This window comes from Mastigoproctus giganteus, chromosome 8 (assembly GCF_048544385.1).
Source record: "Mastigoproctus giganteus isolate SK-2022 chromosome 8, ASM4854438v1, whole genome shotgun sequence".
Classification (NCBI taxonomy): domain Eukaryota; kingdom Metazoa; phylum Arthropoda; class Arachnida; order Uropygi; family Thelyphonidae; genus Mastigoproctus; species Mastigoproctus giganteus.
In genome coordinates this window covers 21,292,954-21,318,632 of record NC_143582.1, presented here as the reverse complement: position 1 = coordinate 21,318,632, position 25,679 = coordinate 21,292,954, and the positions used below count along the sequence as shown (strand labels likewise).

At 37.5% G+C, this 25,679-nt stretch overlaps 1 protein-coding gene across 1 annotated transcript in view; it reads right to left on the bottom strand.

The window, feature by feature from the left end:
- Positions 1-25,679, bottom strand: part of LOC150081328 (CAAX prenyl protease 1 homolog) — a 61,817-nt gene that overhangs the window by 21,792 nt on the left and 14,346 nt on the right. The window contains exons 2-4 of the mRNA XM_090379188.1: positions 12,014-12,160; positions 5,099-5,185; positions 4,307-4,423 (exon numbers count right to left, since the gene is read on the bottom strand). Of these exons, the coding sequence (XP_090235314.1) occupies positions 4,307-4,423; positions 5,099-5,185; positions 12,014-12,160 (351 nt within the window). The remainder of the gene's footprint in view (positions 1-4,306; positions 4,424-5,098; positions 5,186-12,013; positions 12,161-25,679) is intronic.

The window sequence follows — 25,679 nt, the reverse complement described above, 5'->3', positions numbered from 1 at the left end:
ACTCAGGGGAGGGACCCCACGGACTGGAGATGTGTAAATGTATCCCCAATTCACAAAGGGGGATTGAAAGATGACATGAGTAATTACAGTACTATTAGTTTAACTTCTGTTCTGGGGAAAATAATGGAATTACTGGTTAAAGCAGCAGTGCAGGATCATCTAGGCAAGACTGCAGTTACAGTTCGAACAGAGTGTGGGTTTGTTAAGGTGAAGTTTTGTCTGACCATTTTGATTGGATACTATGATGTGGTCACAAAGGAACTGAATGCAAAAAATAATTTTGATATCATATACTTGGATTTTAGGATAGCTTTTGATACTGTTGCACATGGAAGACAAATATACAAGTTGTAGCAGTATGGCATTAAGGGCAAGTTGCTACAATGGATAAAAGGATGGTTGAGTGGGAGAAGACAGAATAGTAATAAATGGACATTGCTTTTCATGGACTAATGTCATCAGTGGAGTTCCCCGGGGATCTGTGTTGGGCCCATTGTTGTTTTCTGTATTTATCAATGATAATATTGATTAAGGTATATCAGGCTTAATGTTCAAGTTTGCAGATGATACAAAGGTTGGTAGGGCTCTTAATGAAGCAAGGACGGTACGCTGATGCAACAGGATCTAGAAAAGTTGAGAAGATGGGCTAAGAGGTGGCAACTGAAGTTTAACATTGAAAAATGCAAAATACTGCATGTGGGTAGCAGTAACACAGAGTAACATACCAACTGTGTAGTACTACACACACAGGGTAGTGGAGAATGAAAAAGACCTAGGAATAATTGTGCAGTCAGATATGAAGTTTTCTGAGCAGTGCAGACAATCTGCAAGAGTTGCTCATGGTGTCTTGTCAATGATATATAGGAATTTTGCATGCAGGGATAAGGAGGTGATTATCCCCTTATATAAGGCAGTGGTCAGGCCACACATTGAATACTGCATACAGGTCTGGAGGCCTCAATTTAGGAAAAATGTTGAGCTACTAGAATGAGTACAGAGAAGGGCAATGAGATTAGTGAGTGGAACACAGGGTTGCTGTTACTAAGATTGGTTTAAGTTCTGCAATTTGCAGAGTCTGCAGACTATGCACCTGCAAGGTGATCTGATTGAGGTGTATATAGCTTTGAATAGTCTGAGCAAGCTCAATGCTGATGGAATTCTTCCTCTTGCTCAGATTCCACACCTGAGAGGGCATAAATTCAAACTAAGGAAAGACAGTTGTAGAATAGAGGTGTGAAAATTTGCCTTTAACCAGCAGGCATTTGATTGCTGGAACAAACTTCCATCTGTTGTGGAAGTTGAGAGCTTAAATAAATTCATGGGTGAACTAGACAAGCTTTTGGAGTGAATGGATGGATGGGTGAAACAGGAAGCATTTTTTTTTTTTTTTTTTTTTTGCTGATGCTGTATAAGCTTGTTTTCTTGCATCATATGATGCAAGAAAGCAAGCATGCTAATGCCTCTACTAATGCTAATGCCAAAAACAGAGTTAGATGGAATAAAAAGGATATTGTTAATAAGTATTTCACATATGGCCGATGGTCTGTAATTACTCGTGTATCGAGTAATTACAGACCAATTAGTTTAACTTCTGTTCCCGGTAAAATAATGGAGTCACTGGTTAAAGATGCATTGCAGGATCATCTAGACAAGACTGCAACAATAATTCAGACACAGCATGGGTTTGTTAAGGGAAAGTCTTGTCTGACAAATTTGATAGGATATTATGATGTGGTTACAAAGGAACTGGATGCAAAAAATAATTTTGATATCATATATTTGGATTTCAGGAAAGCTTTTGACACTGTTGCGCATGGAAGACTATTGTAACAAATTGGAGCAGAATGGTATTAAGGGTAAGTTGCTACAATGGATAAAAGGATGGTTAAGTGGGAGAAGACAGAGGGTGGTAATCAATGGGTGCTGCTCTTCGTGGACTAATGTTATTAGTGGAGTATCACAGGGTTCAGTGTTGGGTCCACTGCTGTTTTGTATATTTATCAATGATATTGATGAAGGTATATCGGGCTTAATGTCGAAGTTTGCAGATGATACAAAGGTTGCCAGGGTTGTTAATGACAGTATGCTACTGCAACAGGATCTAGATAACTTGGGCAAATGGGCTAAGAAGTGGCAACTGAAGTTTAACCTTGACAAATGCAAGGTACTGCCATATGGGTAGAAGTAACCCCAGAGAAACATACCAACTGTGTGGTACTACACTTAAGGTGGTTGAAAATGAAAAAGATCTGAGAGTAATTGTGCAGTCAGATATGAAGTTTTCTGGGCAATGCAGACAGGCTGCCAGGGCAGGTCATGGGGTTTTGTCAATGATATATAGGAATTTTGCTAGCAGGGAAAAGGAGGTGATTGTCCCTCTGTATAGGGCAATGGTCAGGCCACGCCTTGAGTACTGCGTACAGGTCTGGAGGCCTCATTTTAGGAAGGATGTAGATTTGCTTGAGCGTGTACAGAGAAGGGTAACAAGATTGGTTAGGGGAATGAAGGGATCCTCTTACCAAGATAGGCTTGAGTTCTGCAAATTGCAGTGGCTGGAGACTAGGCACCTGTGCGGTGATCTGATTGAGGTGTGTAAGGCCTTGAATGGGTTGAGCACGCTGAATTCTGATGGGATCCTTCCACTTGATCAGATTATGAACCTAAGAGGGCATAAATTCAAATTAAGAAAGGACAGAGGTAGAATAGATGTGCGGAAATTTGCCTTTAGCCAGCGGGTGGTTAATTGCTGGAACAAACTTCCATCTGTCATTGTGGAAGTTGATAGGTTGAATAAATTTAAGGAGGAATTGGACAGGCGTTTGGAGGGAATGGTGTGATTTTTTTTTTTTTTTTTTTTTGGCTGATGCTGCATAAGCTCATACAATTGCTTTCTTGCATCACATGCCACTACTACTACTACTAATGTAATGTAATGTAATGTACGTACCAAAGCAACTAAGGCATCAGTATATTGTTCTCCCAAGTTCTGCAAATGTCCCATGAATTTCTTTATTACTGATGTTTATTTAATTTTTTTCATGTATGGTCTATATATTTATATACAAGACATATCAAAAGTATTGAGCACATTTTTGTTAAAAACAGAGTTGAACGAAATAAAAAGAATATTGTTAGTATATATTTCACATATGGTTTTCTAATCTAATGTAATGTACCACGGCAACTAAGGCTACAAGACATCAGTATATTATGTCTGTAAACTGAATGTACTCTGTTGTCGATTTGCCTGTTTTCTGAAAGAAATATGAGTTTCTGGAAGAAAAAAACCACACTACCCTCTACCGAGACCAATTAACTCCGCCACATTGTGAAAAAGCCCATAAAAATTCTTTGCTTCATTGACAGGATTCAATCCCCCCCCCAGGTGTGGAGAGGATGGTAACTGTATCAACCTGACACAGATAGACATGGTAATAAGTATATCAGGGCACTGGTGATAAGTATAACTTCCATATTGCAACTGTTCATAAAAATCACAGAATGATCCATATCGGAAACATAAAATGTCAGAATTGTACAAGTTCAAAATATTACTGAAGCAGAAATTGGCTTTTGTACTTCACAACCAACAACCAACTTTTTGTTCAACCCATCTGTTTTACAGCTATTGTCTTTCAATGTGATCCTTTAATGGTCCAGAGAGGTGACAGTCTGGAGAAGGAGGCAGTGAGTTCATCTGTATGGAAAGTATGGGAATAACTCCTAGAAGATAATACCTATAATGAAATAATAAGTAATAAAAAAAACAATTAAATAATAAGATACTAACTAAAACAGGAGTTAACGAGCAGGCAAAAACAACATGAGTGCATTGGGCATGGTCTTGATTGATACTGAATGATAAATGTCTAAAAAATATTATTTTCCATTTCAATTTTGATAAATGTTTAGACTTTTCTGATATTGGGTGGTCATTTCTGATGACATATTTCAGGCTTTACCTGTGACACATATATATGTTACTATTCTTAAAGATGCTAGAATCTGGAGAAAATATGGGTTTGAAAAAAAAAAAAAAAAAAAGTTCTACAGCTGAAAAAGGTTGGAAAGAACTGATTTATAATATAAAATAAAAGAGAAAATTTCTGTCTGACAATACAGCTTCTGTAACTGAATATACTATTTATCATTTGAAATTGTACCTATCATCTAAGAACATTTACTTATTTCAGAAATAAGTAAATGTTCCTAGATGATAGGTACATTTACTTATTTCAGAAATTATTCTGCTTATTAAGGATGCAATATTTCTAATAAAAAGATAAGATAATTTTTAATACAATACCTGTTTATTGAATCCATGTCGCTGCTCAATAACAAAGATGAGATACACAGTCCATGGAAGGTCAATCAATGTGTTGATTAATGATCCTACTACTGTAAATACTGCAGTCTGGAGAATCTAAAATAGTTGAAAACATTAGTATAAATGTTTTATAGTATACATAAAAGTATTTTAAATTATATAATAAATGCGCAAGATAGAATTATTATAATGCAGATAACTTTCATTTTACTTTATTTGCATCACTAATTAATGAGTTACACCTCAAAAATATTTGAGATCTGCATTAAATCTGAACGTACAAAAAAAAAAAAAAATAAATAAATAAATAAAAAAAAATAATAAATAATAAAAAAACAACCTTATAGAAATATTTGAAATTGATTACTGAAAATTTTCAGTACAGAGCAGCAAGCAAAATTATAAATAATACTTATAATAATATAAATAAATAATAATATAATAAATAATAATAAATAAATAATTACTATAAATACTGTCAGCAATAAAGTAAAATCTGAATACAGTTGCCTTACTATAATTCATTTTGTAACAATATTTTTATATTATTATTATGCTGTTATTTTTAGTACCTTCCAATTACTTTTTAAATTGGTGGAATCAATTTTTGATATCCACATCCAAAAATGATTCTATCAATCTAATTCTGCTACTCTAATGATTGATACTTACACATTTTACTCATGTTATTATATCATTTACCATTAAAACAAAAAAAATAAAATTAATTTTATTACAAAGATAAATGAGAGGGTTCTTTTTAAAATATACCTCATGATCTGAACCATAACCATATCTTGCCATTATACTGCCACTCAATGACCACAACAGTGGAATACCTCCATATATCAGGATTAACTGAAACAAACAGTATTCATAATTACTAAAGGACAGACAGTACAATAAATAACACACAATCTACTACTAAGAAAAAAAAAAAAAAAAATCTCTGGATTATAAGAGTTTTCCAAAGCAAAGAAAAATTATTTTATATGTACTACAGAGTTTTATTAAATAATTAATCTGAACTTGGACACGAGCACTTACAGTTTAACCAAAATGGTGAGTAGAAGGGAGTGACATTAATAAAAAAAAGTTACTGCTGAATTCTGATGAGTTACGAAAAAAACAAACAGTACAGAAAACCAAAAGCTTTGCTGGAAATACACTTTTTATAACTTTTATCAATGTGAAAATTGCTAATTTACAGATTAATCATTTAGCATTAGCATAGGCACATGTGCAAGAAAGCAAGCTTATATAGCATCAGCCAAAAAAAAAAAAAAAAAAAAAAAACCCCTTTATTTCACCCATCCACCTGCTCCAAATGTTTGTCAAATTCTGCCATGAATCTATTTAAAGCTATCAACTTCTACGACAGATGGAAGTTTGTTCCAGCGGGTATCAACCGCCCGCTGGCTAAAGGCAAACTTCCGCACATCTATCCTACAACCGTCTTTCCTCAATTTGAATTTATGCCCTCTCAGGTGATTATTCTGAGCATATTTTGAGCATGTTCAGCACTAAGCATGCTCAAACCATTTATGGCTTTATACATCTCAATCAGATCACCTCGCAGGTGCCTAGTCTCCAGACACTTAAGCCTTTCTTCATTAGCATTAGCAAGGGCACATAATGCAAGAAAGCAAGCTTATATAGCATCAGCCAAAAAAAAAAAAAAAACAAACCCTTATTTCACCCATCCACCTGCTCCAAATGTTTGTCAAATTCTGCCATGAATCTATTTAAAGCTATCAACTTCTACGACAGATGGAAGTTTGTTCCAGCGGGCATCAACCGCCAGCTGGCTAAAGGCAAACTTCCGCACATCTATCCTACAACCGTCTTTCCTCAATTTGAATTTATGCCCTCTCAGGTGATTATTCTGAGCATGTTCAGCACCATTTATGGCTTTATACATCTCAATCAGATCACCTCGCAGGTGCCTAGTCTCCAGACACTGTAATTTGCAAAACTTAAGCCTTTCTTCATAAGAGCAACCCTTTGTTCCATTCACTAATCTTGTTGCCCTTCTCTGTACTCATTCCAGCAGCTCTACATCCTTCTTGAAATAAGGCCTCCAGACCTGTATACAGTACTCAAGGTGTGGCCTGACCATTTCCTTATACAAGGGAATAATCACCTCCTTATCCCAGCTAGAAAAATTCCTGTATATCATTGACAAGACACCATGAGCTACTCTTGCAGACTGTCTGCACTGCTCAGAAAACTTCATATCTGCCTGCACAATTACCCCCAGGTCCTTTTCATTCTCTACTACAGTCAGTGTAGTACCACAGAGTTCATACGTTGCTCTTTCCCATATGTAGTACTTTACATTTGTCAATGTTAAACTTCATTTGCCACCTCTCAGCCCATCTGCTCAACTTATGAGTTCATCTGTCACGAGTCCAGGGAAGCTCTCATAATTATGGCTTACTTCCTTTAATATAACTGGATAGATTCCATCCATCCCAGGTGCCTTTCTTGTGTTTATCTTCAACAATTTCTCCTCCACTTTACTCTCAGTTATTACAAGATTTGCCAGAGTTGAATACACCTCTGGCATTCCCCTCCCTGAATAACTCCTCATGTGCAAATGTCGATGCAAAATATTCATTTAGTTTGTTAGCTACCTGAGCAGGATCATCAACAGTTGAACCATCGATATCAAGTGGACCAATCTGATCCATCCTCTTCCTTCTAGAGTTTACATAAGTAAAGAACTCTTTGCATCCCTTGCCAAAGATTTCTCGTAATCTGCCTTTGCCTGCCTAGCCTCCTTTGCAACTTGGTTACAGATCAACTTGTATCTATCATAGGCTTCTGTGTTACGTGTTAATTTATATGTATCCCAAGCATTTTTCTTCTCTGTCACGTGTCTAATTAGTTCATCTGACATTCATTTAGGCCTAAATCTTGAACAATATTTCTTTGTTGGTATGAAAAGCCTAGTAGCTTCCAAGATTAATTCTTTGAATGCTTCCCATTTTGAATTTGTTGTTGGTAACATCATCGGTTGGTTCCACCATATACAATTTAAATACTGTCTCAGTCCACCGAAGTCACCTTTACGAAAGCAAAAACCCTTTCCTTTACCCTTGATGGTAGTTACCTCTTTAAGTAAATCCCACTTCAGCACACTGTGATCACTGCCACCTAGTGGTTCCTTTATCTGCAGATTCTTGATGCATGAAGAATCACTACTGATAATCAGATCAAGAGTATTACTCCCTCTAGTTGCCTCCCGAACATGCTGCTGAAGAAAACAATCATCCAATAAATCCACAAAAGCCTTGCTAGTGTATGAGTGACCAACCCACAAATTCCAGTTAATATCCAGGAAATTAAAATCCCCCATTATAAGACACTCTAATTTACCGGCCCACTCTATTTCTCTGCACTCATCAGATTCATTAGGCCTATAACACACACCTACTCTCATTTTTCCTTTCCCAGTGCTTATGTAACACCAAACATACTCAACATTGTATTGTCCACCAACATCAATTGGATGCACTTCCTTAGATTTTATGTGTTTCTTAACTAATAGCATAACCCCTCCTCCCTTCCTGTCCTGTCTATCCTTTCTGTACACACTGTACTCCCCAATTTCTAGTTCTGCACTGCTTATGTCTGTGTGACACCATGACTCTGATATCCCAACAATATCTGCCTTTGATGTCTTGACTAGCACTTCAAGCTCATCAAATTTATTAACTATACTCCTAGCATTGGTGTACATGCAAGTATACATGCACCTGTTTCTACTCTTAGTTACCCTAACACAGTCCATGTATTTACTTGTTCCACTATGACTCTCAGCAGTCCTGGAAATTCCCATTGCTTTGCTTTCCAGGCTGCTGCTCAAATGCATTTCAATAGAAGTAGTGCAAGAATCACTTTTACCTCTGCCAGCGGCTACTGTTAATCTATTAGTCCGTGCATCCCCCCCAAGCTAGCAGTTTTCCGACCCATCTAACTCTGCCTCGATAGCATCAGCAAATATTCTTGCACTCTTTCTATTTAAGTGTATCCCTGTAGGAGCAGTCTCTCCTGTTAACAAGCACAGACTAGGCTGAGAAAAATTCTACCCCTTCAGCCTTGCACAATCTCTCCAGGCCCTAACTGATCGACAAGGTTCTCATCATAACTCCCTCCTATCGGCTCTGGACAGAATTGCAGACACTTTCAAATTCAACCCTGTATGGATTTCCAGAAACATTATGCCAGTGTCATATTACTGATGACTTTCTTAAATTATAGATAAATTATAGCATTTTATAAAAAATGCTATAAAATTATAGACAAAGGAATGCATTTTATAGAAAATGCATTCCTTTCATGGCTCCTTTTAGTCAAGGAAATAAAAAGAAGTCACAAGGAGACAAATCAGGCGAATGGTGCTGGAACGTTGTGATCGAGTTTTTAGTTAAAAACTCTTTCACTACAATGATGGAATGTGCACGAGCATTGTCATGATGCAAAATCCACGACAAAGCAATTTCAGGTCGAACCCGGTTGACTAGCTTGCAAAGCATTTCCAAAACTTGAGGGTAAAATTGTCGATTGACAGTTTCATTAGGTGAAACAAACTCTTTGTGGAAGATTCCTTTTCAATCAAAAAAGCAAATTAACATTGTTTTCACTTTTGACTTTGACATTCTCGCTTTTTTGGGTCTTGGCAAGGAAGCTCCCTTTCATTGTTGACTTTGCCTTTTTGTTTCGGGGTCATAAGAAAATACTCAGCTTTCATCCTCTGTAATCACACAAGAAAGCAAATTGGTAACATCTTCAATGTTTTCCAACATCTGAGAATGTCACAACCGAATTTCTTTCTGCTCACGAGAGAGGTTTTTTGGTACCAGCTTTGCACACACTTTTCTCATCAACAAATTTTCAATCAAAATTAATCTAACACTTTCCCGATTAATGTTTAGTGTTTTGGCAATCATTCTTGTGGTTAACCACCTATAGCTTCGAACAAGATCACGTACACAAACAATGTTTTTATCAGGTTGAGTCATGGAAGGATGCCCTGAACGCTCAGCATCTTCAACGGATTCACATCCTTCTCAAAAACTCTTTTGCCCAATTGAAAATGTGTAGTTTTGACATGGTATCATTTCCATAAACTGTGGTCAACTTTTCATAAATATCCGTTGACGATTCGCCACTTTTCATCAAAAATTTTATCACAACTCTTTGCTCTAAACTGAGTTCCATTTTTCACGGAACTGAAACAACGCCTTTACACGAACCAACTTGTACAATGACTGAAACAACTGGCGATGTTTACCCTTTGCATGCAGGTAGGGGGGGTTCAGGTTTATGTAACGGTTTAAGGTGTGGCCACTTTGACGGAAACAAAATTATTCTTGAAACTTTATTGTCAAACCTCGTACAGAAAAAACTCATACCAAAATTTTAATTCAAAAAGCTGATAAATGAAGAAACAACTTGATAAGGAAGATTGTACTAATAGTGGCTTCTTTTGGACAAGGGCTACTATGGTCAAATTGCATCTATTGCAATGGTGGAAAAGGATGGATTGCTAGATGTAAATCCAGTTTACTGGATGAAAACTGGAGTTTTTCCATTCAGCAACAGTTGGTTATTTGCTGTTTTATCGTGCAATGGCAACTAAGGCGACAATGTGCCAAGTCAACATTAAGCAACTCACCAGAGATTGAGTGGGTTAAGCAATACAGGAATAAACTTTTGATTTGTGTGCTGAATCATGCAAAGAATCATGAAAGGGCATGGAACTCTGTGAAGCGGAAGCATATAAAATATTCTTTATGAACTACTTATACATTTCAGTAAAGAATAATTTATCCATCAAATATTCATTTAAAGTATTTTTTAACAAACAGAAATCATGTTCTCTTGAGATTGTTAAAAAAAAATGTACCTTTTTAAACAATCACAAGTAACTATTACATTTATCAAACTGAAAAATCATTATGAAAAATGATTATTATATTATATTAATAACACTGGCAATTTCAAATTCTTAGTTAAAGCAAACAGCATGTACTGCCTATATATTCATGAACCAAAATGTATGATCACCCCTATCTCTACCAGTGGATGCATCCCACAACACCTAGGATTGACGTCACAGCACATATAGTGATAGCACCAGTCAATATAAAGCCTATGCAATAGGATAAGGGAAGCACCAACAGAGCTGGAATGGGTAGGTAACGCTTTTGCAGTGCTGGGAAGGCAGGGCCAGCATCTCAGCAACTGCAGATATTGTCGGTTGTTCGAGGGCAGCCACAGTGAAGGTGTGATGGGAATGGTCCAAATAGGTACACATCATAACCACTCAACGTGTCAGGATGGGAAGACCACCACTGGTTTACAGGAAAGGTAAACACGGTTGGCACATGCTGTCAACAAATAACTTATACTACCTCAATTAACAGCAGACTACAATCGGGGCACACAGAGAAACATTTCTGAGCAAACCATCCAGTGGATGCTCTTGCAGATAGGTCTATGGAGTAGGTGATCTGTTCATGTTGACCGACTGTCATCAATGCCTCCACCTGCAGTGGGCATGGGAACAGCATTTCTGGATATTGGACAACTTGAAGAGTTGCTTAATCTGATGAATCAAGGTGCCAGTCATGCCAATGGATGGGTGCACTTTTGACGGCAAGCAGGTAAACACCTGCAACCAGACTGCAGGACTGGATGAAAACAGACTGGCGGGGGTGGTACGATGAACATCAATGGGTCCTCTCTTCCCCAATGAACATGCCCTCCCTGCCAGATCCTACTTCAGCATTGTTGTGGACCAAGTTTTATTGGACCTTACATGGTGACCATGTATCCAGATGGTACTAGACTCTTTCAACAAGACAACACCACATGTCACAAGGCCCACATTGTGCAGGAATGGTTCAAGGATCATGTTCAAGCATTTTGTGTGCTCCCCTGGCTGCCAAATCCCCCAACACCAATTCCATCAAACATCCGTGAGATGCAGCATTTGCCAAACCATACCAGTGCCGTACTCTGGGGCATCCTTCTGTCCAGCTGGTCTAGGATATCCAAGGACACCTGTGGTCTCGTGGAGTTGATGCTACACCAGGTGGGAGTGGTTTCGTTTGTTTGCTTATGGGCTTTATGGTGCAAGGGCAGCAAGGCCATAATGGGTGTGGTTTCATGGCAAAAGGTAGCCTAACATGCTATTAGGTAGGAGGTCATGATTTTTTGGCTCATGAGTGTACCTGTATAGTATTATATTAAAACTAATTTGTTTTGTATATATACATGAAATAGCAAATGAAAAAAAAAAAAAAAAAAAAAAAAAGATCTAGCTAAAGAAGATACTGAAAACAGCAGAAATCACAAGTAGGAGCTATATGAGAGTAACAACAGTTTAGCATATATTTTTTTATAAGATGTGGTAACAATGGAAGCCCCTACATTTCATCCAATGGACATGAGTTTGATTATTGGGGTGGCATTTGCTCTTTTCTAATGAAATGCAACTGAAATCTAGCAAGGTACTTTCAGATATATATCTATATATATATATATATATATATATATATATAAACATAACAAAAATATGATTCTTCTAGAAAAATTATATCAGTTTCAGCTAGTTTTAAATAATCATACAGTTTAAATAGGGAATACTAAAAATTTGCTTTAACAACTACTCACTGTTTGTAAAATTTGTTCCCACAAATTTGAAAAGAAGCCAAATGTACTTTTGTCCAAATGGTAGGCTCTAGCTTTGCTATATGTCTCTTGGTCCATTACTCCTGCTAATTCTGGAGGAACTGATGGTGTCTTCTTAGCTATTTTATGCTTCAAGAAACAAAAAAATTATTTTCAGCTATTTTTAATATTTGAAAAATGTTTAGAAATGAAGGATTCAAACCATTTTAACATGGTCATGGCTTTCATTAGAAACAACACTATATTAAAATGGTTTGGATGTCATGGAACCACTCAGTGCTTAGATCCAGAGCCACCGAATATCTGGGACCAATGAGATGCAATGTGGTGGGCTTGGATATTGCTATATCTGTGGACATCTAGTACCTATATATATATATATATATATATAGGTGATGCATCCAGGATGTGCTACTTGCTAAATGTGGCTCAACCAGGTATTCAGTAGATGTTCCTAATGTAAAGTTATCTTAACATACAGCAAATCTGTTGTTAGGTTAGGAAAGTAAAATAAAAACAGTTGCAGACCGAGTTTATTTTTATGGAAAACTGCTTATTTGTATGAAATATGAATGCATTCCTACTAACTTGTCACTTTTGGAAATTTAAACAAACTTCACTTAACATAACAAAACTGTCGCATACAACTGGGCTATGGAAATTAAAGTATTAAAATGAGCATAAGAATTTACAGTTAAAAAGGAGAAAAAAAAAAAAAAAAAAAGAGAGAGAGAGAGAGAGAGAGAAATGTGCTTGCTTGGTTGTATAATGGGTAAAGGTGCCATATGCATCACCCTCAGTGACGTGACTGATTAGAGAGAAAACTGGATAACCAATTACAAAAAACAGTTGGTAAACCATAAGATGGAAGCTTGTTTAGAAGACCTTTATGCCAAACACGATCGAAAGCCTTTGAGATGTCAAGAGCAACTACTTGTTTCACCGAACTTTTCCATTGAATTAGTCCATAAATGAGTAACACAAGCCAGAATATCACCAGTGGATCAACACTGACAGAATCCATACTGGCGATCGTTGATCAGATGGAAGGTTTCTAGGTAGTTTTAAAAGTTGGCGGTTAATTGATTTCTCCATTACTTTAGAAAGAGTAGAAGTAATTGCAATGGGACGATAATTGGATGGGAGGGATTTGTCACCCCTTTTAGGAACTGGCTGGATATGAGCAAATTTCCAAACAGAAGGAAAAACACCTTTGGAATAAGAAAGTGAAAAAAGGCGGCAAAGAATAGGAGTAAGTTCAGGAGTGGATTTTGAGAACAAGTGGAGAAATACCATCAGGACCTGGAGTTTCTTAGCATCAAGATTCGTCAAAATCCTTCTGACACCCTTTTGATGGAAGACCACAGGAGGCATTGAATGGAACATGTTAGGAATGGTGGGAGGTGTTTTACCAAGATCATTAATACATGAGCTGGAAGAAAAATGGGATGGTAGCAAGTCAGCTTTATCCTTGGCTGAAGTGACAACAGAACCATCTGGTTTGGACAGAGATCGGCAAAAGTTGCGGCCAATAGCTTTGGCAAGAGACCAGATTGCTCGGCTACCATTAGGGCAAGAAGCAAGTTTTCTACTCTTAGCCTGTTCAAACTCTAGTTTGGACTGATTAATGACTGCTTTACAATTGTTGCGAGCTTTGGTGTAGGCAGAAAATGAAACTGAAGAATTAGAAACAAGCCAATTATGATATGCAACATTCTTCTCTTGAACAGCCTTAGCACATTTATTGGAAAACCAAGGTTTAGATAAAGGACGAGATTTTAAAGTGGAGTGTGGGATAAAGGTTTCCATTCCTGCAAGAATAATTTTGCTTACATGATCTGAGCAAACTTTGACATCAGAAGTTTTGAAACAGTAATCCGACCAAGGAAAAGAAATCTCACAGGTCATCCCATTTTGCATTCTTGTAATGCTAAACAACAAGAGGTTGGGAATAGCCATGAGATAAAGGTTCCATTGGAGAAGAGACAATCACCAAGTTGTGGTCTGAAGTGCCTAAAGGACCTCTCACTTCGACCGTGTACTTAGAAGGGTTGTTTGTGAGAAAAAGATCAAGCGTGTTGGCTGTATGATTAGGATTGTGCGGTATTCTTGTAGGTAAATGAACAATCTGCACAAGGTCATTAGTAATTGGCAAAAGCCTCAGCATCTCGACCAGCTGGGTCGAAGTGACTAGAAAATGGAAGCCAGATGGAGTTGTGAACATTAAAATCACCAAGGAAAATTGCCTCACTGTTAAGAAAGTTGGACTGGAGAAAGTCAAGTTGCAAAGAGAGGAAGTCAAAGAGCTCCAAGTGATTAGTAGAGTTGGTTGAGAGAACGGTAGAGACAGCAGATGAATTTGACATAATGAGGTTGTTGTTTGTTTGTTTGTTAGGAGCATTAGCAACTAAGGCCATATTGCCCGTGGATATGCGGTGGTCATTCACTGACCTTTCCGCATCCTCCGTATTTGGTGGTGACGGGCTCGAACCCCGGTCTAATCAAGAAGCGTATGCTACGCACAGCTGCTCCTTCCCACCTGGCTACGGAGGCGCCTGACATAATGAGGTAGAGAGATTTTAAGCCAGAGAAGATCAAACAGAGGAGATTCCAAATTGCCAAGTCTCTGACAGGGAATATCAGAACAGACATATGCACAAGTACCACCTTTGAGGCGAAATGAATCGTACAGCGAATAATTTGGGCATCTGAGATGAGCAGTAGTTGAATCAACCGATAACTGAGATTCTGTCAGAAAAAGTATATATTTGTGAAATGAGTGAACTTAACAGAATTTTATTTTGAGTTCGGTCTTCTATCCAGATTTAAAGCCTTTTCCATTTTTTCTAATTTAACATCATGAGTTACAGAGCAAATTTTTGAAGCAATTAGCGCATTTTCACGGACACTACGGCGGATTTTTTCTTCCGACTTCTTGATTGATCGTGCCATTGACTCATTGATTTTATAATGTTTTGCCACTGAGGAGACACTTTCACCATTAGAAATTTTATCTAATAACTCAATTTTATTTGCTAATGTTATCACCTTCTTTGATCTTTTCACATTTCCCTTGTTATTCATAGCCATATTTTTGTACGGGTTAGAAAGAACTTGTCCACAATAAAGTCACTTTATTCCATTAACACACTCGAAAAAGTATGTTTTACACTGCAAAACGGTAGATTTATCACTTTTGTAAGCATATCAATTTATAAATTGATAAATTTATAAGCATATAAATTAAAAGCAAACGACGAAACCTTCCATGACAAGCGCATAACACATACTGAAAAAGGATTAGCGAGAAACATCCACACTCGCGATTTTGTCACTCCTGTCCCCCACCCACTAAGCGCTGTTTTGACCGAGAAATTTTAGCCACGACCATGTTTTTTTATGGCGGAAAATGTTCACGGCGCTTTAAAATTCACATTTGTTTAGGTTTCATTTTATATTAAATCAGCGACCGCGAATATGCAAATACAGATACCACGAATAGTGGGGGTTTACTGTATATAGGTTTTCAGAACCTGTATTTTAGTGCTCCGTATGAGATCATGCAATGTCACAGAGCAGTGCAATACCCATTAACACATTTGCAGCCAGAATGCAGACTTGCACCAAATTGAATTGCAATTTTTGTGCCTTAATGCAAATATGCATCCATTCAATAATTGAGTACTCTAAAAGGAAAAACACATGAATTAAATAATTGAGCAGTAACAGCACACTGATTGAACCATAGGCTATTGCATTATGGCTAATATTTTGCTTAGCATCAATCACACTATCTAGAAAGTGCTATAAAAGCTGTATGGTTGGTTCACAGTTTTAGATGTTCTTTGGTTATGCTGAAGTTATTTTATCTAGTTTAGTATTTTCCACAAGAAGAAAAGTAATTTTTTTTTTTTTTTTTAGATTATGAAGATTTTTAGATTTTTTTTGAAGATAATGCTTGCTGAATTTTAATTCTTTAGTTTGTGAAAAATAAAACATCATCCTTAAGTGTGTGTCTGCTAATAAAATTTTGTGTAAAAAGTGTTTTCCTATAAAATTTTACCCTAAAGGGTTATAATGGATCCATATCCTAAGGCATCTGGAATGAAAAAGAACTGGAGTGGACAGTATGTTGAAGCAGCTCTTTATAATATGTCATCTGATACTGAAATAGAATTATGTTCGAATGATGCAGATCCTGAATCTTGTTCAAATGCATCTCTTGACGTTAGAACACTACAAACAATGGATGCCAGCATTACTTGGAGTGATGATTCTTCACAGACGAAATCCAATTACTAAAAAGCAGTGTCTGCTTGTTTATGTGCCCCAAGAGAAGGATGCTTGCAAATATAAGCAGCAGTGAATGTGTTAAAAATACCTGGCCATTTATGGTGAAGCCCTTGAACAGGCACAAGTTCATGAATTTTTATTGGGATTGAGCCTTTGACTTACAGAAAACAACTTATTGTACTTATTCACAGGCATATTGCTCTAGTATAGTCACCATTTCAAATAATTACTGTGCACGAAAGAATGATTCGACAAAGTGTTTTAGTGGTTTTTGCCATCTGTAGTTTGTTCTTAAAGGTCTGTCATTAATGATATATAAACATCTGGTTGGAAGGTTCTGTCATTATTGTGGTAGTACTTGGTAGCTTCTCTCCCCTTTTTTTTAAATAGAGAAAGATAATGTAGTTACAAACTTATATTAGTACTTTATTTAGTTATCAAGTTATCTATGTTTGACTTAATACAGCAGATCGCCACATTGTCATTCCCATTTTCCAAAGCTGCCAGATGTGGGCATCTTCAGCTTTCAAATTTCTCTTTCTCATGGCTGATGGCGCACCTTCCTTCCTTCCATGTTTTTCTAGGGCGTCCTCGCCTTCTCTTCCCTTGTGGTATTCACTCATATATGAGGGGCATTCAAAAAATAAGTTTAATTGTGCTATAATTGGCATAATTGTGCAACAAATGTGGCACCTGTGCAGAATGGAGTTCATATCATATACCCCCCCCCCCCGGCGAGTGAGTTTCGTTGATGTAATGGTAACAGTTGTGTAGGAGCAAGCATTCGTAATGACACGTCAGCTAGAATGTTGCTCCAAGTTCAAGGTACGTGGAACAGTTTGATTTTTGTGGGTGAAACATCTGAATTGTTCCAAGATTCATCATAAAATAACGACAGTGTATGGGAAAAATGAAATGTCGCATCCAGCAGTTTGAAAGTGGTTGCACAAAATTGACGGATGCTGATCGAAAAAGGAAGGCCATCAATGTCAACCACTGCAGACAACATGATGCAGGTTGGTGAAATGATTTGCAATAATTGAAGATTGACAGTCACGGAAATGGCAAAGGAATTATATATTTCGATAGGCAGCATTCATTCCATCGTCCGTGAACATCTTGACTATCGCATATTGTGTGCACGATGGGTTCCTCGTTCACTGACAGACGAATGCAAAGGTCAACGTTTTGTGTCTTCTCTAGCCTTCCTTCAATGCTATTCTGTGGAAGGCCATGACTTCTTATGCTGCATCATCACTGGCGATGAAACATGGGTGCACCATTTCATCCCAGAAACAAAGAGAGCGTCTATGGAATGGAGATGCACAACATCACCTGTGTTGAAGAAATTCAAAGTTGCACCATCCGCAGGAAAGGTCATGGCCACTGTGTTTTTCGACTATGAAGTTGTTTACATGGAATTTTTGGCAAATGGCACAACAATTAATGCTGCCTCATACTGCCAAATATTACAGTCTTTGCGACCAGCCGTGAAAAACAAGAGGCCTGGAAAGTTAAGTAAAGATGATGTTCTCATTAAGGACAACACCACACAATGCATGCACAACACGACACTTGCTCCAAAGTTTTGGATGGGAGGTATGGCAACATCTGCCGTACAGTCCTGACCTTTCGCCTTGTGACTATCACATCTTTGGCAAGCTGAAAGAACATCTGGGGGGGAGGGAACAATGATTTTCAAACGATGAGCAGGTGCAAACGGCAGTTCGATGGTGGCTGAATGACCAAGGAGTGGATTTCTATCATCAGGGAATCGAACGTTTAGTCACATGTTCCAAGAAGTGCTTACACCAACTCGGTGACTGGAAAAGTAGTGCAGGGTATGTGCTTTCTATTGCATAATGTTACATACCTCAATAAATGTCTCTTGGCCCACAAAGGTCAAGTGTAACTTATTTTTTGAATTACCTTCATATAATTTTAGGCCATCTCACTTCATTCATGCACAGCAGATGTCCAAACCATCTCAACCTCCTATTTTCTAATCGTTCTATAATATCTTCATCTGCATGCATATGTTTTCTTATTTCCTCATTCATTATCCTCTCTCGCCTAGAAACCCTAGCACTCCGACATGGGTAGTCCATCTCTAGAGCTTTAAGCTTTTTTTTGTCACCCTCTTTCAGTGTCCACACCTCACATTTGTAGCAAAGTACCGATTCCATTAACGACTGTCTGATATGTTTTTTAGTTCTACGGGAGATATTGTTGTCCCACCATATAGAGTTTAAGGCACTAAGAATCTTCCTACTTTGATGAATTCTTGAGTAAACTTCCTCTTTCCCCAATCCTTCCCTAGTTAATTTACATCCAAGATATTTGAAAAAGTGAACAGGTTTTAGTTGTAAAGACTGTGTAACTTTCAATTCATCAGGATGTTCTGTTGTGCTTAGATATTCTGTCTTTGTAAAATTAATATTGAGGTCCCATTGGTCATATGTAAGATTCAATTTTGTCAACATGTATTCTAAATCATAAGCTTCTTGTGCAATGATAACCTGATCATCTGCAAAATTTAGACTACAAAGGTATCTGTCATTAATTGGTACTTCCTTTCCATAACAGTTTCTTTCCCATTCTTGTAAAGCACATTCCAAGAAAACAAACAATAAAGGTGATAGGCTACATCCTTGTCTCAGTCCCTTTGTTGGATAGATTGGGTTAGACATATTTTGAAGGGCTTTCCATAATTCCTTTCTTGGAACGGAGTCAAGCTTTTTCTAAATCGATGAAGGCAAAGAAGGTATCTTTATTCTCTGCTTTTCTTTTTCTCCAGCAGCTATTATAGTACAAACAAATTGTCCACACAAGAATGACCTGACCTAAATCCACTTTGTTCTTCGCTTATCTTATCTTTTACCTCTTCTCGTAATTTTAACTGAAGCACTTTAGTGTATAGTCTGGACATAGTGCAATTAACATTTAAGCCTCTATAGTTCCCCGGATCCAGCTTTTTTCCTTTTTTATATACGGATGAAATATAACTTACTTTCCATTCATTTGGAGTTTTCCTTAGCTGTATACATCTGTTAATCGGCTGTGCTATCAGATCGAAAAGACTTGGTGGTCCATATTTAATTAGTTTCATCGCTATGTTCCTAGGGCCCGGAGATTTTTTGTTTTTCATTAATTTTGCACAGTCAAGAACTTGATGTTTTGTAATTTTTTATCTCCCTATTATCTACTGGTGGAGGAGTAATTATGCTCTGATACTGTGATTGTCTTTCATTATAAGAGGTTATTATAATGATTTTCCCATGTTGGCATATCTATAAAGTTCTTATTCGATCGAGATTCATTTGTTTTCAGTGCTCTCAAGCTTCACCATGCTTCGGATGACTGTGTTTTTCCTAATGAGCTGGCAATTTATTGGCATCTTTTCTCCCATGCTGCATCCTTGGATTCAGCAATTTTCCTGATTTTTATTCATAAAGTTATCAAGTTATAAATAATAAATATAGTTATTTATTTATGTTCTTTAAGTCAGAGGTAGATTACCTGGGAGGATATGGTGCCACCATATCCTCCCAGGTAATGACCACTAAATATGGCAATGTTCTTTTATCTCTCATTGACACCTCTGCAATCAAAGAATTGACAGAAAAGGGATTGGAGGGGAATCTGTCAGATTCCCTGTGAGTCATATGAGATGCAACAGGGATTACCTTTATTTTTCTGCTATAGGATGGCTTCTTTCGAACAACTCTCCTAGTCCAACATTTAACGATTAATTAAACATCTTCCCCACTGTCAGAACAGTAGCGCGACAACCCCATGGTATTAATATTGGAATTCCCAACTCAACCCAGGGTTCCAACCACCACCCCCCTGCTAGTAAGGAAAACATCAGGTCCAACATCATTAAAATTAAAATCGATATAAAAAGCTTAACTGCATTTAGAGCAATATTCTCTTCATTCCTTACGATGGACTAAGGCTTTTTAACTACAATGTTCACAGGAATAAGAGAAACCAAAAAAGTTAACCAGAAAAATTTGTCTTAAGTAGTACTTTTTTGTTCTTCACGCATGCACATAAATGACCAATCATCAGATAGTAGGAATGGTCTACGAATATTAATTGAAACATAACTTCATCTTGAGGGTTTCCGCAATAAGTAATTTATAGTAATTGTGTTGGATATTTATTATTTTTGCTTCATTAAAACCGAATACATGTTGTTCATTTATTGCATGAAAGAGCGTGTGCTACTGCACTCCTGCTCTGACCACTCGGCTACGGAGGCTGTTTCCTCCGTATTGCTGAGTTATCCAAGTATAACTCAGCAATGAGTCCACTGATGTCTAGGCCCATTGGTAGACCAAAAATCTGTCAATAGATTTTGTCTTGAAAGAGAATATAATTGGCATTTACTAATAATTTCGTTAGTTCAAAGATTCTATCATTGGGAAGTCTAGTGTTATTAATCTTTATATTGTCATCATTTAAAAGGATCCAAACTATGTCTAAAGCATATGGAACATTTACATTTTTATATAGTGAATCCACATCCAATGAATATAACTTATCTTTTTTAATATGAAGGTCTTTAAGGGACATGTATAATGCATCGTCATTTTTAATGTTATATGTTAAATGTTCTCTAAATGATTTTAGAATTGGATAGATAAACATGGCTAATGAAGCAAAGGCAGAATTCTTATATGACACAATCAGACGTATTGGGTAACCTGTTTTGTGTAATTTTACTTGGCATGTGAGTCATGGAAAGTTAAAAGGTTTATTGAGATAAAGAAATGAAGAATTGACACTTTTTTTTTTTTTTTTTGCAGGTTGCTGCGAGCCATAGGTTGCCCATTCCCAATCTAAGTTTCCCCAAAAAAACCTTTTTTTCCATAATCTTTGAACTCAGTGGACTGCTGATTTTGGTGGCTTCTAGTGTTCACATCACACATCTATTGGGTTGAAGTCTAGCGTTGCAACCTGTTACTCTAAACAATTTTTCTTTTGTGATGGAGTGCATTATCTTGTTGATACAGGCCAAGCTTTTTTTTTTTTTTTTTGCAGTGGAGTGCACAACATTCTAAGTGCATGCACTTTGAGTGACCCTGGTTCAAGCCTGCATGACCACTAAATATGGCAATGTTCTTTTATCTCTCATTGACATAATGGGATAATGACAGAGGCATTCCAAAATAAATCAAAAAGTGCCTGTATGCTGCCAAAGTAAACTTGGTCCTTGAGGCTGTCACAAGACATCTCTCAGATATGCCAGACAAGCTGTACTTGCTACCTGGCAGTCTAAAATGCTGATGGAACTAATATTCGGGTGACACTCAAGTCAAGTGGACCCAATTTTGGCGAAGTCCAGACGGTCTGTGACAGCCAAATCCTCTGCTTGCACCTTCACGATGGTGGGACTGTTAGTAATCCTGGGTATAACCTCCATGCACAAGTACATGGTGGGTGACCACCCAGGTGTGAACCAACATAAGCAGGGGTCGAGGTGTGGCACCCACACCACATGGAGGAATGCCGCCTCTCTATATTACCAGGCAGTACTAGGTAGTAGATGACTCTCATCAGCCGGTGCAATACCACCACTTTGCTTATTGGAGACGAATTGGTGGAACCCATGCTTAGTCTCCAGAGCTAAATTCTGGTCAACCCTTCCCCATCTCTTCCATCATGCAGTGTGATTGACAACTTTTGAGGTTATGATGAACATCGTGGCGAGATCCAATATTCCTTACATTTCGAGGGTACAGCTCTAAAACGGTGTTCGCAGGCCAGCCGCTAGTTAGTACACCAGACCGAACCTATTGGTAACTCTCTAGGAGGCTTCCGGATCAGCTAGTGTATAATCTTGCTACCTCTACTCTGCCAGATAGTGACTGGAGGGAGTCCAAGTAGTGTATGCGGGGAGCATTATCGAGGCCACATTATGTCAAGGATCTGGGTATATTCTTACCATGTGTACACCATATGCAAAAGTTTCATTACTTCATACAGCATGTCCCACCCACTTTTTCTTACTATTGAATACACCATGAATTCTCAAACTAATAGAGCAAGCTTATCTGCAAAAAGATCTAAACCTCCCAAACACTTCCTAATTCATTTCACAAATATATGTGGTCAAATATATTATAGAAGCCAATTCAGAAGAACAGTGCCCGTGGAAATATCTGTAGAAAAGGCATGCAGCAGAAACAGTACGTCTATGAGACAGTGAGTGGAGAAACTCTGTTAGAGATAAGTCATTAATTTACCTAACTGCCCTCTTCTGAATGGAATCTAGAAGGCTGAGAGAGGTTTTGGGGGCACCGCCCCAGATGTGGGATCAATATTCCATGGTAGGGCGGATTTGCGATTTGTACAGAGTGAACAGCAGTTTAGAAGAAAAGTAACGCCAAGAGCAAAAAGAGAAAACCAAGTTTTTTAGATGCAGAGGAAGCAATATTTATAATGTGCTTGTGCCAAGAGAGATTAGAAGTCAGGGTAATCCCCAAAAGAGATATATCGTTTTGCCCAGAATGTCACCAAAGATAAGCATAGGAGCAGAAGAATACTTTTTGCAAGATATAAGACAGGACTGAGTATTAGAAGGATTGAAATCAATTGAGTTGGCTTTGCCCCACTGGAGAATTACCTGAAGATCGGCATTTAAGGAATTTGTAGCGGATATTCAAGAAGTTGAAGCTGATTAAGCAGGGCAAGGTTTCTCAAAATGGAAAGTGGAATGCAATGTGCTATCATCGGCAAAACTATGGATAGGATTTCCATTCAATGGAAGAAGGTCATTAATATACAAGATGAAAAGAGTGGGGGGAAAAACTGAACCTTGGGGGACAACAGCATTAGTGGAGAAGTTAAAAGACAGAGAGCCATCTACAATCATCCTCAGTGAGTGATCAGAGAGAAAACTGGATAACCAATTACTAAAAACAGTTGGAAAACCATAAGATGGAAGCTTGTTTAGAAGACCTTTATGCCAAACACGATCGAAAGCCTTTGAGATGTCAAGAGCAACTACTTGTGTTTCACCGAACTTTTCCACTGAATTTGTCCATAAATGGGTAACATAAACCAGAATATCACCAGTGAATTGACACTGACAGAATCTATATTGACTGGCGATCGTTGATCAGATGGAAGGTTTCTTGATAGTTTTAAGAGTTGGCAGTTAATTGATTTCCCCATTACTTTAGAAAGAGTAGAAGTAATTGCAATGGGGCGATAATCGGATGGGAGGGATTTGAGCAAATTTCCAAGCAGAAGAAAAACACCTTTGGAATAAGAAAGTGAAAAAAGGTGGCAAAGAGCAGGAGTAAGTTCAGGAGCACAGGTTTTGAGAATAAGTGGAGAAATACCATCAGGAACTGGAACTTTCTTAGCATCAAGATTCGTCAAAATCCTTTTGACATGCTTTTGATGGAAGACCACAGGAGGCATTGAATGGAGCATATTGGGAATGGTGGAAGGTGTTTTACCAAGATTATTAATACATGAGTTGGAAGAAAAATAGAATGCTAGCAGAGACAGGCAAAAGTTGCAGCCAATAGCTTTGGTAAGAGACCAGAATGCTCGGCTACCCTTAGCCTGTTCAAAGTCTAGTTTGGATTGATAAATAACTGCTTTACATTTGTTGTGAGCTTTGGTGTAGGTAGAAAATGAAACTGAAGAATTGGAAACAAGCCAATTACGATAAATGATGTTCTTCTCTTGAACAGCCTTAGCACATTTATTGGAAAACCAAGGTTTAGATAAAAGATGAGATTTTAAAGTGGAGTGTGGAAGAAAGGATTGCATTCCTACAAAAATAATTTCACTGACACGATCTGAGCAAATGTTGACATCAGAGTTATTTGAAACAGTAATCCGACGAAGGAAAAGAAATCTCACATGTCATCCCATTTGCATTCTTGTAATGCCAAACAACACGAGGTTGGGAATAGCAATGAGATAAAGGCTCCATTGGAGAAGAGACAATCACCAAGTTGTGATCTGAGCCGTAAAGGACCACTCACTTTGACTGTGTACTTAGACGAGTTGTTTCTGAGAAAAAGATCAAGCGTGCTGGCTGTATAGTTAGGATTGTCCGGTATTCTTGAAGGTAAATGAACAATCTGTGCAAGGTCATTAGTAATTATAAAAGCGTCAGCATCTCGACCTGCTGGGTCGGTGTGACTAGAAAACGGAAGCCAGGTGCTGTTGTGAACATTAAAATCACCAAGGAAAATTACATCACTGTTAGGAAAGTGGGACTGATGAAAGTCAAGTTGCAAAGAGAGGAAGTCAAAGAGCTCCAAGTGATTAGTGGAGTTTGGAGAATGGTAGAGACAACAGATGATTTTTGACACAATGAGGTAGAGAGATTTTAAGCCAGAGAAGATCAAAGAGAGGAGAGTTCAAATTGCCAAGTCTTTGACAGGGAATATCAGAACGGACATATGTGCAAGTACCACCTTTTAGGCGAAAGGAAATATACAGCGAATAATTTGGACAACTGAGATGAGCAGTCAGAAAAAGTTCATGGGGTTTGGCAGACTGTAAGTGGAAATGGACATTGTTGAGATTAGAATTGAGACCACATATATTTGTGAAATGAACTAGGAATTGTTTGGGAGGTTTAGATCTTTTCGCAGATAAGCTTACTCTATTAGTTTGACAATTCATGGTACAGTAACAGGGTTACGTTCCTGAGAAATGCAGCGAATACCGAAAACACGAAAATTGAGTTATGGCTCCCATAGTAATAAAGGGGTTCCGTTCCAAAGTATGAAATATACAAGAAAAACTAGTCTAAAATTTTGTCTATGTATGTATTATATGTGCCTTCATAATATGACTATGTACATAGACAGTACATTGTGAAATGCAAGCATATGGCATCAAAATGAAAATAAGAAACAATTTAATATTAAATGTAATATTTATTAGAAATTTCAAACAAATCTTTCAAACTTTGCTAGCTAAAAAACTTATCCCACCAGTGTTATCACCAGTTTCGCTAAAGTGTTGATAAAGGAGTTTTGCCTTTTCACGAATGATGAGTGAACTTAAAGGAGTTTTATTATGAGTTCGGTCTGCTATCCACAGATTTAAAACCTTTTCCATTTTTTTCTAATTTAATATCACGAGTTACAGAGCAAATTTTTGAAGCAATTAGCGCATTTTCACGGACACTACGGCGGATGTTTTCTTCCAATTTCTTGATTGATCGTACCGTTGACTCATTAATTTCATGTTTTGCCACCGAGAAGACACTTTCACCATTAGAAATTTTATCTAATAACTCATTTTTATTCGCTAATGTCATCACCTTCTTTGATCTTTTCACATTTCCCTTGTTATTCATAGCCATATTTTT